The 17,339-nt window shown below is 50.1% G+C and overlaps 1 protein-coding gene across 2 annotated transcripts in view; it reads right to left on the bottom strand.

Moving 5' to 3' along the window:
• The window catches only part of slit1a (slit homolog 1a (Drosophila)), a 328,910-nt gene that overhangs the window by 110,812 nt on the left and 200,759 nt on the right, over nucleotides 1–17,339 (bottom strand). For both annotated transcript variants that reach the window (XM_085994232.1, XM_085994233.1), the window contains exons 10-12: nucleotides 14,620–14,691; nucleotides 7,163–7,234; nucleotides 6,816–6,887 (exon numbers count right to left, since the gene is read on the bottom strand). In XM_085994232.1, the coding sequence (XP_085850358.1) occupies nucleotides 6,816–6,887; nucleotides 7,163–7,234; nucleotides 14,620–14,691 (216 nt within the window). The remainder of the gene's footprint in view (nucleotides 1–6,815; nucleotides 6,888–7,162; nucleotides 7,235–14,619; nucleotides 14,692–17,339) is intronic.

Raw genomic sequence — 17,339 nt, 5'->3', positions numbered from 1 at the left:
TCTTCCATCCAGAGGTCTGCCATACTGGATGTGCTGCAGGCTGGGCCAGCTTACATAGGAGCCAGGTATGGGCGGAGCCCTACACACAGTACAATACAATGGAAATGAAACTGAAACCAACCACAGTCACAGGCAGAGAAATACTGATGAGTGATGAATGGAATATTTCATCACAGGTCCATGGCACATTGACATCAAGAGTGGGGATAAGGAGAAGAGATACAGACAGAGATGGGGATAGAGATAAAGAGTGAGAAACACGCTCAAAAGAATTGCCATTCCCCCTTTCCGCCGCCTCGGCTATATGCCACATTTAGTTCATCTTTAACAACAGTGGTACAAAATGGCACAAAACTAACTTACTGAATATTCGGAGGCCTCAGCAGCCATTTTGAGGTGTGCACCTGTGTCCGAACAAGATACGTGCCTCAACAATAAACAAGTAGACTGAAATCGAAGTGGGACGCGAGCTTGTAGCTTAAGCTGCAGGTATAACCAATTATTTGTTTTATTGTAAGTGTCAGCCTTGGCTCAGTGGGTCGCACTCTTGGCTCTGGGTCAGAAGGTCATGGGTTCAAGCCCTGCTCCAGAGAGTTGAGCACAAAATCCCTGCGCCAGTGCTGAGGGAGTGCTGCACTGTCGGAGGTGCCGTCTTTCGGATGAGACGTTAAACCGAGGCGTGTCAGATGGACGTAAAAGATCCCGTGACTCTATTGGAAGAAGAGCAGGGGAGTTTTCCCCGGTGTCCTGGCCAATGTTTATCCCTCAACCAACATCACTAAAAACAGATGATCTCATTGGTGTTTGTGGGAGCTTGCTGTGCGCAAATTGGCTGCCGTGTTTCCTACATTACAACAGCGACTGCACTTCAAAAAGTACTTCATTGGCTGTAAAGCATTTTGGGACGTCCGGTGGTGGTGAAAGGCAAGTCTTACTTTCTTTCTTCAAGGGGTTCTGTCTCCCACCCCTTTGAACGGCAGGGACCTGGCTCCGATTTCCCTTCAGGCATTTGGGACAGCTGCCTCTGCAGTGTCTCCTACAGGCGCAGGCTGAACGCCCCAATTATTAAGAAGACCCAATCACCGGGATACGGGGTGAGGTCAGCGGGCTGTCGGGCAGCAGTTGGGAGTTTCTGCTCCGTCACACTTCCAATGACGGAGTGGGAACGCCAGAATTTCGGTCCCCCCGCACCCCCCCACTGTCTAATCTCACACACCAAGTGACATGAATCAGTCATTCATGAAAGAAAGACTTATGAAATAATACTGAGCGGCCTGCGGGTGGCGCTGTCCAGGGAGAGTATAAATACGCGGGCACAGGCCCAGCTTGCGCAGGACATTCTTAACAGGAACTAGTGAAGGACACAACTAGACCTCCATGTTGTAAAACAGTTGATTAAAGCTTTGTTTAACGCTTAGACCAAGTGCCTAGTAGTTTTCTTACGTCACCAAGTATGGCTAATTCTGTGGGGCCGGCGCCTGTGAAACCGCAGCTCAGTGTTAGGAGAGAAAATACAAAGGCGGGGGGGGGCGGTGGCGTAGAGGACAAAAAGAAAACATTAAGTAAAAGACGCAAACTATCACAAAAGCGCCTGGGGAGCAGCAAACTCTGCCGGGGGCAACACCGGCTACTGCTCGGAGAACAAAGCCCGCACGAGGGGCAGCTACGCGCAGCCCGATAGACCCGCCGAGAGTCCTGGTCCCCTTCCAGGGCCAAGCCTCATTAGCTTCGGGACGTTGTGCCATGACTGGAGCTCGAGCCGGCTCCCTGCCACCACTGTGTCTTACAGCACAGAAGGAGGATATTCAGCCCATCGCACCTTGGTAGAGCTCTCCAATCAGTCCCACTCCTCCCCTACTCTTTCCCCATTGCCCTGGAACTTAGTTTCCCTTCAAGTATTTATCCAATTCCCTTGTGAAAGTTACTATTGAATCTGCTTCTGTTGTGTATGTAATATGTGTGCTACTTTGAACCTATGGACAGGACTGCACTACTTGTTGGGCGTAGTGATACGCAGTACCACTCCTGGCCATAGGGGTATAAATAGTACTGTGGGTACTGATTCCCCTCAGTTCCCGCCTGTGGGCATGAAGTAAAGACCTATGTGCAGTCCCTACCTCCAACCAGTAAAGGCCTGTTTGAGTTATACGTTTAAGTCTTTGTGTTAATTGTTCAATACAATACACATACTTAACACTGGCGACGAGTCAGGCTCTTACCCTGCGGCAGTTATTCCAGGCGGCTTCGTCCAAAGACAGGACGTTGAAGAGAGGTTTCAATCCTCAACACCCCACTCAAAACTGAAGGGCAGCAGAAATCCTGACAGCTTCCAGCGATTGGAAGAGACAGGCATTAGGACCCTGCAGCCTCCATCAGCTTGTGAACCGGAGTAAAGACAGGACTGGGGAAGAGAGAGAGGTAGGGCGATAGCGATCGGCAGATAAGGGCCGGGCCGCTTTGAAGTGAGGGGCGCAGCCGGGCCAGCGATCGGGACCAAAGATAAGAGCCGCACTCGGACTGAAAGGCGCGGCGGCTGCAGAAGCTCAAGGTGCGAGAGTCGCGGTGCACAGCGCGGGCTATCGATCGCGGCGAAGATAAGGGCCGCACTCGAGGGCTGAAGGGAGACGGCGTCGGGGGACGGGTGAAGACCGCCAAGCGCGGGAAAACCGCCATTTTGTGGGCGGAGGACGACGGCAAGAGCGGGAAGCCGCCATCTTTGATAACAAGTAAAGAAAATAAAATCTGAGAAATTGCAAATCTACAATGCCTAAACACGGGAATATTAGCACCTTTGATAGTGACCTCGAAGATTGGGCCATATATGTTGAAAGAGTAAAAAATTATTGTAAGGCCAATAAAATTCGTGACCAAGATAAAGCTCTAACATTATTAAATTTAATGGGTGCGAAGACGTACGGGCAATTGAAACACCTGTTATCACCAGATGAACCGGCGGATAAGACGTTCGATGAGATTGTTACTGTCCTGAAAGATCATCTAAACCCCACGCCGCTGATGCTAGCGGAACGATTTAAATTTTACGACAGAAGGCAGCTACAGCATGAAAGCAATGCTGAATATTTGCTGGAATTGCGTAAATTAGCGAAATATTGCCAGTTTGGAACGGGATTGACAGATGCACTACGAGACAAATTTGTGTGTGGTTTATTTAAACAGGATACACAAAAGCGACTGCTCGAGGAGAATGAGCTGACGCTTGAGAAGGCGGTCACTATGGCAGCAGCACACGAAGCCGCAGCGAGAGGCACGGCAGTAATGCAGCTACGGTCACCGGAGCTCAGTGCACACAAATTGGGTGTGAGTTCTGGCAAATGTTATCGTTGTGGAAAGACAACGCATGATCAGAACCAGTGTTGGTTTAAAAACCAAGAATGTAGAACTTGTGGTAGGCTTGGACATATAGCTAGAGTATGCAGGTCAGGGAAGAAGACCAGCAACAAGAAGTCACCGCAAGGAAAATACGCAAAGGTACACAAGGTGACCGAACAGGAGTCCGATTCAGACGCTAGCAGTAATGAACTGGCTAGCTTAAGCTGTAATGAACTGGCTAGCTTAAGAGTACTCAACGCTGGTAAGGGTGCAGACCTCCAGACAATTTGGGTCACTCTTCAGATAGAAGGAGTCCAAGTAAAACTGGAATTGGACACTGGATCGGCATTGACGGTCATAAATAAGAAAGATTACGGAAAGTTATTCCAACATATTCCCCTACAGGATACGGGGATTATATTGAAAACATACACGGGGCAAAGAGTGTACCCCATCGGGAAAATAGAGGTTGCAGTGGCCCACAAGGGCGAAGACAGTCAAATAATGGACTTATATGTGATATCTGAAGGAGGTCCTCCACTACTAGGACGGGAGTGGATTAGGAAAATGAATATGGACTGGCATTTCCTACAAACAATAACGAGTGAGAACTCGGTGAAGATAGTCGGCCCAGACTCTGGAACGGATGATGGTAAGCCCAACTCAGGTGCAAAAGACAAAGTTTCAGCACAGAATTCCACTGAGCAACAACAACATAGTTTAACTGTGGATTCTGAGTCTGGCAAGTCTACTGATGTGCCCATTTCTGAGGGACACCGGGCTCGAACTCAACTCCATTTCAAACTACAACAGCAATTAGAACAAATGCTTCGCCGTTTTGAGCAAGAGTTGAATGCAACGAAAGAGTTCTTTGATATAGAGTTGGAGAATCTGGAAAGACAACAGAAGCAGCTGATGGAGAAAATGGAGCAGGAGCACACAAAACGTCTGATGTCAGAGGAGTTAACGGTCAGCCAACTCCTGCATATGCTGAAGGACAGGACTCTGAAATGGGAAAAACTTGAACATGAACTTCAATATTCAAACGAAAGGGGTTCGGAGCTCTCAAAGGTTATTGGAAGAGCTGAGGTGGCAACACAGACTGAGATGACTGCAACAGAGCAGCCCTTGGATGCCAAAAGTACGCTGACTCACGTCAACGTAGAACAACAGACCGCTGAAACAGCTGCTCCGGTAAAGGGATTGCATAGTCCGATCAATCAATCTCCAAAGGAAGTTGAAGTATTAAAATCACAAATGAGGTCACTAGTAAACGACTTGCTGAAAGCCCAGAAAAAGCTGGATGCAGAGGTACACATGAAGAAGTCTCTTCAGGAAAGATGTCTGGATTTGGAACAAGAGCTGGCTAACGTCCAGCTAGGTATGGAGGAAATAGACGACCCTCTCACTGGTCTAGCTCAGGACGACACCGAATATTACGATGTCCTGTCCTGCCCAGCTTGTAACTTCGACTCCCAAAGTGCAGAAATCATGGAGGAGCACCAAAAGTCTACGGAACATCGGGAGAAGCTGGCTCTACGACGGAAACAGGAGGAAGAGAAGGAGGAACTGCGCATGCAGCTGGCAGCTGTGGCAGCTGACAATGGAGCCCAGAGAGTCTCCAAGAAGCAGAAAAGGAAAAGTAAAAACAGAAGATGACCCATCTGAACCATTATCACCTCTACCAGATCACACACGTGGTCCCTCCGAACGGAGCCAATTCAGTTCGGAAGTTCAAACTGTTAAATCCATGGAAGGACTATTGAATGAGTCACTCTAGCAACGTGAACCGACTACACCACAGAGATTGAATCTGTGAACTGTTTTCCGCAGAGACTGAATCTGTGATCTGTTTTTGACATGAAGTTATCTATGTATTTATGTTATTCTGTTATGTAAACCTGAAGTTATATATGTATATATGTTATTACGTTATGTTAAATGGGGAGATGACTGTAAAGCTAGGAAGGGAGGAATGTTGTGTATGTAATATGTGTGCTACTTTGAACCTATGGACAGGACTGCACTACTTGTTGGGCGTAGTGATACGCAGTACCACTCCTGGCCATAGGGGTATAAATAGTACTGTGGGTACTGATTCCCCTCAGTTCCCGCCTGTGGGCATGAAGTAAAGACCTATGTGCAGTCCCTACCTCCAACCAGTAAAGGCCTGTTTGAGTTATACGTTTAAGTCTTTGTGTTAATTGTTCAATACAATACACATACTTAACAGCTTCCACCGCCCTTTCAGGCAGCGCATTCCAGATCACAACAACTCGCTGCGTAAAAAAATATTTCTTCATCTCCCCTCTGGTTCTTTTGCCAATTATCTTCAATCTGTGTCCTCTGGTCACCGACCCTCCTGCCACTGGAAACAGTTTCTCTCTACCCTTTAAAACCCTCCATGATTTTGAATACCTCTATTAAATCTCCCCTTAACCTTCGCTGCTCTAAGGAGAACAATCCCAGTTTCTCCAATCTCTCCACATCACTGAAGTTCCCGCTGCCCTGGCACCATTCTGGTAAATCTTAGTGCGACTCCCAAAGACCTTGACGTCCTTCCTAAAGTGTAGTGCTCAGAATTGGACACAATACTCCAGCTGGGGCCTAATCAATGTTTTATAAAGGTTTAGCATAACTTCCTTGCTTTTGTACTCTATACCTCTGTCAATAAAGCCAAGGTTCTCAGGGAGGATGTTTCCCCTGACTGGAGAGTCTCGAACCAGGGGTCACAGTCTCAGGATAAGGGGTCGGCCATTTAGGACTGAGATGAGCAGAAATTTCTTCACTCAGAGGGTGGTGAATCTTTGGAATTCTCTACCCCAGAGGGCTGTGGAGGCTCAGTCATTGAGTATATTCAAGACAGAGATCGATAGATTTTTGGATATTAAGGGAATCAAGGGATATGGGGATAGTGCAGGAAAGTGGAGTTGAGGTAGAAGATCAGCCATGGTCTTATTGAATGGTGGAACGGGCTCGAGGGGCCGAATGGCCGACTCCTGCTCCTATTTCTTATGTTCTTATGGTCCGAAGATGGTAGGGAGCGAACCCCGATATCTGCAGGCAGGGTGTAGCCAAAAGGGGCAGCGGCTCAGGCTGGGGTTTGTGAAGCCTGGAGGTTGTCCTATTGCTCCTCCCGGCCCTCAACGGGAATAAAGAGGGTCGAGGCGCGCAGGCTCACTCTCCCCACCCAAGTGCAGCCCCAAAATTGGCAGTGACAGGGTTCCTACATACGTCACCGGAACCCCGATATCCGCCTGACTCAGTAGGGTAGCCGGGGGTCCCGCTCAGACTGACCAGTACTAGGAGCCGGGCAACATTGGCGAGGCCACACAGCGGCGGCACTGCCTGCCATTCTCGTTGGCCCCATAACGTCGGGCTCGAGGTCTCAAGACTTCAGCCCAAGAATTTCCCCACCAACACCCCCCCTTTCCCGAAATGGTCACATTTCTTGCTGCACCTGTATGAAGAGGTCAAACACTCACAGGAGTTGCAGAGCGAAGAGTCCGTCAAACACTCCTTTCGGAAGCTCATTGATTTTGTTTCCATACAGGACCCTGGAAGTAGAGGAGGCAAAGGGATTTTAAAGACAGGAACACAACAACAGAGGTTGGGGGGTCATTTTCCGAGGTCACGACCTTTCCCCCCAGCGCGTATCGTAGGCATGCTGCGATGGCAAAGGGTTCCCGGCCCCTTGGAAGGTGGCTCCCTAATAGGCCTGTGTGCATGTCAGTGTGAATCGAACGACAGGACGGGCGGCATGAACTGTCCTTTTTATTTTAAATATTATTACCCCCCCTCCCCACCCCCAGACTCTCTGACGAATACTCACAGTGAATTAAGAGATCGCAGTCCCTGGAATGCATCAGGTGCAATCTCAGCGATGTGGTTGTTGCTGAGGTCTCTGAAAAAGAAGGGAAAGGCTTTAGGATTCCCTTTTTTTTATATATTCGTTTATGGGATGTGGGCGTCGCTGGCAAAGCCAGCATTTATTGCCCATCCCTAATTGCCCTTGAGAAGGTGGTGGTGAGCCGCCTTCTTGAACCGCTGCAGTCTGTGTGGTGAAGGTGCTCCCACAGTGCTGTTAGGGAGGGAGTTCCAGGATTTTGACCCAGCGACGATGAAGGAACGGCCGATATACTTCTAAGTCAGGATGGTGTGTGACTTGGAGGGGAACTTGGAGGTGGTGGTGTTCCCCTGCGCCTGCTACCCTTGTCCTTCTGGGTGGTGGAGATTGCGGGTTTTGGAGGTGCTGTCGAAGAAGCCTTGGCGAGTAGGGTGGGAGGAGGCATGTGTGGAGCATGAACACTGGCATGGACCAGTTGGGCCGTCTGGTCTGTTTCTGTGCTGTACATTCCATGTAAGTGAGGTAGCTATGCAAACCACTTTAGGAAGCATTGCCATCACCAACTTCTCAGGGGCAATGTCGGCCTTGCCAGCGATGCTCACATTCCGCATGAATGAATTTTAAAAACCGCAGATACATCCCCAGGGTTACATTTGTTTCTCGTTGTTTAAATTGGGCCCAGGCTCTTGGGGGAGGGGGAGTGGATGAGTCGAGGTGTTAAAAGGCCTTCCTTCTGCTGCCCCTTAATCTAACAGATGGTAAACCGAGGAGAGGGAGTCGGCACCAGAACTCAAATCAGTGGCTACCGGCAGTTAATTTTACGCGAGGTGTAAAATATTCATGAGGGAGATTAGATTCGCTTGAGTGAGGAGCTGTCTAGCGCAGGTTGCTTTGCTCTTTGGCCTGACAAACATTACAGCGATACAAAGCCCTGGTTAGACCACTTCTGGAGTATTGGGAGCAGTTCTGGGCACCACACATTAGCAAGGATATATTGGCCTCGGAAGGAGTGCAGCGTAGATTCACCAGAATGTTACCGGGGCTCCAAGGGTTAGATTATGAGGCGAGATTACATAAACTAAGCTTGTGTTCCCTGGAATATAGAAGGTTAAGGGGTGATTCGATTGAGGTTTTTTAGGATTCTGAAAGGAATTGATAAGGTAGATAGAGAGAAACGTTTTCCGCCAGTGGGGAGTCTAGGACAAGGGGACATAATCAGAGTCAGGCCATTCAGGAGAAAAGTTAGGAAACATTTCTTCACGTAAAGGGTGGTAAAAGTGTGTAACTCCCACCAAAAGCAGTAGATGCTGGGGTCAATTAATAATTTCAAATCTGACATCAATAGATTTTTGCTAGCCCAGGGTATTAAGGGATAAGGGCCTAGAAATTCAGTGGCCTGTGCCACCTGTTAGCACCTTAAGAGGGCACTTAGTGGGTTTTGCGCCACTGGCCACACCTCCCGCTAAATTTAGTGGGACGCTAATGGCGGCGCTAGCCGTTAGCGCTACGCCACTACCGATGACGTCATCGGTGTGCGCAGCGCCCCGCTACTGCACCGATCGCGAAATTTAGTAGCGCCCCCTGCTTTAACGCTGGTCGCAATTTGCGACCGGTTCAGGGGGGCCTACCTGCGGCAGTAGAGGCGCTGAGGTGTGGGGCGGCCATTTTTTTTGCTGGCCGCCTGCCAGCACCTCTCCGTGTCGCCGTCCCCGGCCTCCTGAGCACCCCCCACCCCCGCGGAGTGCCGGCTGTGTCCCAAGAGTCCGGCACTTCTCCTCGGTGCCGGGCTCTTTTGCCGGCACTCGCGCTCTTCGAGTGCGCTGCAACAGGCCCCTCCCCTTTAAGAAGGGGAAGAAGGCCTGCAGTACCGCAGAGCGCTGTGCCGCAGCGTGTGGCGCTGCGGCATGTTGCGCTGCGATTTTCAGTTGCAGCACCCCAAGAGGGATGCGGGGCACCATGGAGCCCAGGCGGGTGGATGGAGTTAAGATACAGATCAGCCCATGATCTCATTGGATGGTGGAACAGGCTTGAGGGGCTGAATGGTCTCCTCCTGTTCCTATGTTCCTGTTACATGGCTACATATCCTGTTGTTGAAAGAAAGACAAATTATCTATAAAATATAACAATATTTGCTCTTATATAACGCCTTATCACATAGAAACATCCCAAAGCACTTAACACCATAAATTACCTGCTGTTCCTATGATATCCTTGGATTAGAGTGTCTCATCTCCTGACTCCCCAAAGCCTTTCCACCATTTACAAGGCACAAGTCAGGAGTGTGATGGAATACTCTCCACTTGCCTGGATGAGTGCAGCTCCAACAACACTCAAGAAGCTCGACACCATCCATGACAAAGCAGCCCGCTTGACTGGCACCCCATCGACCACCTTAAACATTCACTCCCTCCACCACCGTGGCTGCAGTGTGTACCGTCTACAAGATGCACTGCAGCAACTCGCCACAAGGCTTCTTTGACAGCACCTCCCAAACCCGCGTCCTCTACCACCTAGAAGGGCAAGGGCAGCAGGCACATGGGAACACCACCACCTCCAAGTTCCCCTCCAAGTCACACACCATCCTGACTTGGAAATATATCGGCCGATCCTTCATCGTTGCTGGGTCAAAATCCTGGAACTCCCTCCCTAACAGCACTGTGGGAGTACCTTCACCCCACAGACTGCAGCGGTTCAAGAAGGCGGCTCACCACCACCTTCTCAAGGGCAACTGGGGATGGGCAATAAATGCTGGCCTTGCCAGCGACGCCCACATCCCAGGAACGAATAAAAAAAATTTTTTGGCTAACTGTCGAAAGGCGAGTCAGAGGTGGAGTCAGCCCGGGCTGTCACTGTGATGTCCCACTGGTGGAGGTTTGGAGGCAGGCGGGGGCTGAAATTGGCCTGATTTTCTGACCCCGCCGCCATATTGTGGTCCTCACTGTTATTAGGCGTCCCTGATGGCCGCCCAAAAGCAGCATTGGCCCAATTTAAACTGGCGAAGAAGGGTGTTGCGCCCTTCTGCAACATTGTGTGGAAAAAAGAGGAGCGTGGACCGTGCCGGCCTCTGACCGGCTTTGCCAGTTCTGCTGTTGCCTAACTAACGGTCCTTCAAGGGAGGCTGCTGTAGAAAAACGGTCCGTATGTTTTTTTTAAATTTAGTTTCATGAGGAGCCGTGGGCGGGGGAGCAGGAGTGATCCTTGCGGTCCCACTGCTGAGGTACCAGACTGATACCTGGGATGGCAGGAATGACGTATGAGGAGAGAGTGGGTCGATTAGGCTTATATTCGCTAGAGTTTAGAAGAATGAGAGGGGATCTCATTGAAACTTATAAAATTCTAACAGGACTGGACAGACTAGATGCAGGAAGGATGTTCCCGATGGCGGGGGAGTCCAGAACCAGGGGTCACAGTCTAAGGATAAGGGGTAAGCCATTTAGGACTGAGATGAGGAGGAATTTCTTCACCCAGAGAGTGGTGAACCTGTGGAATTCTCTACCACAGAAGGCAGTAGAGGCCAATTCATTAAATATATTCAAGAAGGAGTTAGATATATTTCTTAAGGCTAAAGGGATCAAGGGATATGGGGAGAATCAGGGACAGGGTACTGAATTTGGATGATCAGCCATGATCTCATTAAATGACGGAACAGGCTCGAGGGGCCGAATGGCCTACTCCTGCTCCTATCTTCTATGTTTCTATGTACCAGAGCGAAGCTGGCAGTGCGCCAATCGTACCACCTTCAGGAGAGGCGGTGGGCCTGGGAAGCTTTAAAAGATCATGGGCTACTGGAAGTGCCCTGCGTCCCTCTTGGGGCGCTGCGAGCCAATATCACGGCGCTGCGGCACGTCGCGCCGCGGTACTGCAGGCCTTCCTCCCCTTATTAAAGGGGAGCGGCCTGGCGCAGCGCGTCCCGGCGCCCAGCTGGGCCACCAGGGATCGGGAGTGCCGGCAAACGAGCCCAGCACTCAAGAGGAGTGCCGGGCTCCCAGAGAGCAGCCGGCACCCCGCGGGGGGGCTTCACGGGGGCCGGGGACAGCAACAGAAATGGCCGCCTGCCACCTCACCTTTAACTAGCGCCGCCCCGGCCGCAGTTTGGCCCCCCTGACCACGGCGGACATAACGTCTGGCGGTAAGTCGGGGGGGGGGGGGCGCCACCCAATATTACAGCGGGGCGCGAGCGGGGCGCTGCGCACGCCGATGACGTCATCGCTGGCGGCGCAGCACCGTGCGGCGCTAGGCCGTGCCTGCAGCTGCCTGGGCCCTAAAGTCAGGAATTCGCCCCCTAAACCTCTCCACCTCTCTATTCTTCTTTAGGACGCTCCTTAAATCCTACCTCTTTGACCAAGTTGTTGGTCACCTGTCCTAATATCTCCTATTGTGGCTCGGTGTCACATTTTGTCTGATGGGTAGAAATTAGTGAGCGGGTGCGAAACAGGTGGCGCGACTGCAACAGGAGGCCATTCAGCCCCTCGAGCCTGTTCCGTCATTCAGTTACATCATGGCTGATCTGTAGCTCAACTCCATTCACCCGCCTTTGCTCCATATCCCTTGATACCCCTGTCCAGTAAAAAGCCAGCAACCTCAGTCTTGAAAACTCCAACTGACCCCCAGCATCCGCAGCCTCTTGTGGGGGGGGCAGAGAATTCCAGATTTCCACTACCCTTTGTGTGAATAAATGCTTCCTGAATGGCCCCTAGCTCTAATTTTAAAATTGTGCCCCCTTGTTCTAGACTCCCCCACCAGAGGAATAGTTTCTCACTACGCTATCGAATCCCTTTAGCATTTTAAACACCTCAATCAGATCGCCCCTCAACCAATGTTCCCTCTAAGATGCGCACGTGGGTGGCCGCGTAGTAATCTGTAAAGTACCGCGTAGGCTTTTCCACTGTAAATACCGCGCATGCGCAGAAATTTAAATTGACCGTGCATTGAAATTAACAGGCTTCGCACAACAAAGCGCAGCTTAGAGGGAACTTTGCCCTCAACCTTCTAAACTCAAGGGAATACAAGTCAGATTTATGCAGCCTGTCCTAACGATATAACCCTTTTAGCCCCGCTATCATTCTGGTGAATCTGCGCTGAGCCCCCTCCAAGGCCAATACATTCTTCCTCATCTTCTAAATGCTAGGCTGAGGCCTGGGAGCAGGTCAGACAACTGAGTATGGTTAAAACATGATCTGTGAGTGCCCAGATGCACAGGGAAGCGAATAAAAGGAACTCGGAGAGAGAGAGAAAAAAATTATTTCAAGGAAGATTTCAATGGTCTACTGAACAACTGCAGTCTCTGAAGAAAAGGTATTAGCCTGTTGCACGCAAATCACCATAGTTACCAGCGCTTGAGTGGAGGTTTCTGTGCTTTTTCCTTATCTCTCTGTCTTCTGCCTGATTCTATTTATCATTTATCAGGCTTTCGCGCCTGAAAATTTAATGATCAGGTCTTTGAGAGAACAAAATAATCTCATCGACCTTGGGCCTAGTGCTTCAGTGACTCCCTCTGGACCTCATCTAATAATATTGCGAAATAATTCATCTTCTCGGGCCAAGTTATAAATGTGTTCCTCCAACAGGAACAACAACTTGCATTTGTATAGCGCGTTTAATGTAGTAAAACGTTCCAAGGCGCTTTACAGGATCGTTATCAAACAAAAATTGGCACCGAGCCACGTAAGGAGATATTAGGACAGGAGGTAGGTTTTAAGGGGCGACTTAAAGGAGGGGAGAGAGGTAGAGAGGTTTAGGGAGGGAATTCCAGAGCTGAGGGCCCAGGCAGCTGAAGGCACGGCCACCAATGGTGGGGCGAAGGAAATCAGGGAGGCGCAAGAGGCCAGAATTGGAGGAGCGCAGAGATCTCGGAGGGTTGTAGGACTGGAGGAGATTACAGAGATAGGGAGGGGTGAGGCCATGGAGGGATTTGAACACAAGGATCTCTGGAACTGGTGCCTGGTGTTGCTGTGGTACAAATGACAGGAGAAACATGGGATAATATACATCCAGTTTTTTCTAATTATTTGTTTTTGGGATGGGGCAGCGCTGGTAAGGAAGTACCTGCTGCCCCTCCCCTGAGGGCGAAATTCAGCGGGAGGTTAGCGGCGGTGGTAACCGTTAGCGCCCCGCGGTGCTGCGCCTCCGGCGACGACGTCATCGCCGTATGCAGCACCCCGCTTGCGCCCCGGCCACGATCTTCGGTAGTGCCGCCGGACGCTATGTCCGACAGGGTCAGGGGGCCTACGTGCGGCTGGGGCGGCGCAAATTAAAGGGGAGGTGCTGGGCGGCCATTTTTGTTGCTGGCTGCCTGCCAGCACCTCCCCGGCCTCCTGTGAAGCCCCCCCCCCCCCGTGGGGTGCCGGCTGCGCTCTGTCTCTTGAGTGCTGGGCTCTTTTGCCGGTACTCAGACCCCTGGTGGCCCAGCTGGGCCCCGGGTTGCGCTGCGCTAGGCCCCTCCCCTTTAATAAGGGGAGGAAGGCCCGCAGTACCGCGGCGCGCTGTGCCGCAGCACCCCGCAATATTCACTTGCAGCGCCCCAAGGGTGAGGTGGGGCGCTTCCGGTAGCACCCTGCCTCCCTCTTGTGGCGCTACCAGTGAATTTCAGGTGTGGGGGCGCTAACTTTTTCAGGGCGCCAAAGGGGGTGCGACCCAATCTTGCCCCCTAAGAGTCAACCACATAGTGTGGGACTGGAGTGACGTGTGGGCCAGATCGAGCAGGGATGGCAGGATCCCGTCTCTGAAGGACATTGATGAACCAATTGAGTTTTTACAGCAATCCAGCAGCTTTCGTGGTCATCCTTCCTGCAGAGATTTCCCAGACTGATCCCTGGGATGAGGGACTTCAGTTGTGTGGAGAGGCTAGAGAAGCTGGGCTTGTTCTCCTTAGATCAGAGAAGGCTTAGGGGAGAATTGATAAGAAGGGTTCAAAATTACGAGGGGTTTTGATCGAGTAAATCAGGAGAAACTGTTTCCACTGGCAGGAGGGTCGGTAACCAGAGGACACAGATTTAAGATAATTGGCAAAAGAACCAGAGGGGGAGCTGAGGAGAAATATTTTTACGCAGCGAGTTGTTGTGATCTGGAATGCGCTGCCTGAAAGGGCGGTGGAAGCAGATTCAATAGTAACTTTCAAAAGGGGAATTGGATAAATACTTGAAATGGAAAAATTCGCAAGACTATGGGGAAAGAGCAGGGTTGGGGTGGGGTGTGGGACTAATTGGAGAGCTCTTTCAGAGAGCTGGGCACTGGCATGATGGGACGAATGGCCTCCTTCTGTGCTGTAAGATTCCATGATTTTCTTACGTCCTGAACTCAATTTCACAACAGGCCATGGTGTGATTTGTAGGTTGCTAGTTCAATATCACGGCCCCTCACACCGGAATCTCAGTTCTAAATGTAAATGCTAGTTTTGAATTGAGAGGACGGTCACTGAGGAGGGAAGAGGAAGGTGTACTTACATCCGTCGCAGCTTTTTATACGGAGTAAACGTTCCCGGTGGAACCGATTTGATTCCGTTCTGTTCCAGTCGTCTGGAATAAAAGTGAAATAGAACAATGAGGATGATTCGAAACAAGATGCCGCGGATTACTGTCAGCGACGCTATCGCACAAACGCTTCACAGGCGCATATTAAATCCTGCACTCTGATAGGTTAACGTAGACTGTAACCCGTTTAAAATATTTCTACACCAACTGCAGACGGGGGAATTTCATACCAGCGTGTTTCATGTTTGTAGATTAACATCAGAACAACTCGCTGCGTAAAAAAAATTCTCCTCATGTCCCCTCTGGTTCTTTTGCCCATCATCTTAAATCTGTGTCCTCTGGTTACCGACCCTCCTGCCACTGACATCTCCACCTGTGTCTGTAAAACTCATCACGTTATTTGATTTTCCAATTGCCTCCCCTTACTTGTCAAGCTACTATTTCGTGTTAGGATAAAGTTTCTCCTTATTTATTCTATCAAAAACCTCATAATTTTGAACACCTCTATTAAATCTCCCCTTAACCTTTTCTGCTCTAAGGAGAACAATCCCAGCTTCTCCAGTCTCTCCTGCTCCCTTCAAATGTAATTATTCCCCCCCCTTCAGGTTATTGTTAGATTGCAAACCCAAAGCTTTTAAGAGACGAGGTAGAAACAGACAGTGAGTCTGGTCTCCACAGCCCCCAATCCATCACTCTGCTGCCTCAACTTGTGCACTACCAACACTGGAGGGATATTAGCCTCTCCTCTCCCCCACGCTGCTGACCCTCCCATTCCCCATCACATTCACTCTCCTATTCCCCCCACCCCCTCCCTCTCAACCCCTCCCATTTCATCCTTCACTCCCACTCCCCTCGAACCCCCACCCACTCTGTCTCCGACTCCCACTCTCCCTCTCAGTCCCTCTTTTGCTCCCTCTCCCCCCGCCAACTCCGACTCCCACTCCTCCCCCTCCATCTCGTGCTCCCCCTTCCCTCTGACTCCCAGTCCCCGCGCCTCCACTCTATCTCCTGCTGCCACCCCTCCTCCGCCCCCTGTAGCTCTCCCTTGTGCAGGAAGTGCAATGTTGGAAAATTGCCCCTTGCATCTCCACTTGTGTCTGTAAAACTCATCACGTTATTTGATTTTCCAATTGCCTCCCCTTACTCGTCAAGCTACTATCTCTTGTTAGGATAAAGATGCCTCCCCCGTGCCAAATTTTCCTCCCGCACTTTGCCCAATTGGCCAATCGTTATATATGAGCCTGGATAGTGAGTGCTGACTGGCTATTTGACTGCAGAATGCATCACAAATTAGCCTGATTTTCTCTAAACACACAAACCTGCACCCAGACATACACACTCACACAAATCCACGCCCACAGACACACACATATATGCGCACACACACTCTCATATGCACACCCACAGACACACAGACACACAGACAGACACACAAACACAAACTGAAACATATATTTAAGCTAATTAAGGAGAGCCAACACGGATTTGTAAAAGGCAGACTAATCTAATTGAAATTTTTGATGAAGTAACAGAGAGGATTGATGAAGGGAATGCAATGGATGTTGTCTACTTGGAATTTCGGAAGGCGTTTGACAAAGTACCACATAGAAGGTTGGTTAACAAAATTGAGGCTCATGGAATAGGTGGGTCAGTGGCAGCTTGGATAAGGAATTGGTTTAAGGACAGAAAACTGCGAGTTGTGGTAAATGGCTGTTTTTCAGACTGGAGGATGGTAGACAGTGGTGTTCCCCAAGGGTCAGTGCTGGGGCCACTGCTTTTCTTGATATATATAAATGACCTGGATATTGTAATACAGAGTAGAATTTCTAAATTTGTCGATGACACCAAACTTGGGGGTGTGGCAAACAGTGAGGACGATACCAATCGACTGCAACAGGACATAGAAAGGCTAGCAGAATGGGCAGACAAGTGGCAGATGGAATTTAATACAGAGAAGTGTGAGGTGATGCATTTTGGCAGAAGGAACAGGGAGAGGCAATATACACTTAATGGCACAGTTTCAAAGAGTGTGCAGGGACTGAGGGACCTGGGAGTTAATGGGCATAGGTCCCTGAAGGTGGCAGGACATAATGAGAGAGTGGTTAGCAAAGCATATGGGATCATGGGCTTCATAAATAGAGGAATTGAGTACAAAAGTAGAGAAGTTATGCTGAACCTTTATAAAGCACTGGTTAGACCACAACTGGAGTATTGCGTCCAGTTTTGGTCACCACACTTTAGGAAGGATGTGAAGGCCCTTGAGAGGGTGCAGAGGAGATTTACCAGAATGGTTCCGGGGATGGGGGAATCTTAGCTACAAGGACAGGTTGGAGAAGCTGGATTTGTTTTCATTAGAGCAAAGGAGGTTGAGGGGTGATTTGATTGAGGTGTACAAGATTATGACGGGTTTGGATAGGCTAGACGGGAAAAGGCTGTTCCCACTGGTTGCTGGTACAAGAACTAGGGGACACAGATTTAAGGTTTAGGGCAAGAGATACAGGGGGGAATGAGAGGAAAAACTGAATTCGCTGCCGACGGAAGTGGTGGAAGCGGAGACACTCAATGCTTTCAAGGGGAGACTGGATAGGCACTTGAGGGAAATAAACTTGCAGGCTACGGGGATAGAGCAGGGGAATGGGACTGACTGGATTACTCTACAGAGAGCCGGCACGGACTTGATGGGCCGAATGGCC

The sequence above is a fragment of the Somniosus microcephalus genome, chromosome 8 (assembly GCF_052327205.1).
Source record: "Somniosus microcephalus isolate GS21.2 chromosome 8, FLI_Smic_1.0, whole genome shotgun sequence".
NCBI classification, from domain to species: domain Eukaryota; kingdom Metazoa; phylum Chordata; class Chondrichthyes; order Squaliformes; family Somniosidae; genus Somniosus; species Somniosus microcephalus.
Note: the sequence above shows the minus strand (reverse complement) of the source record. Positions and strands in the feature narration are given on the sequence as shown.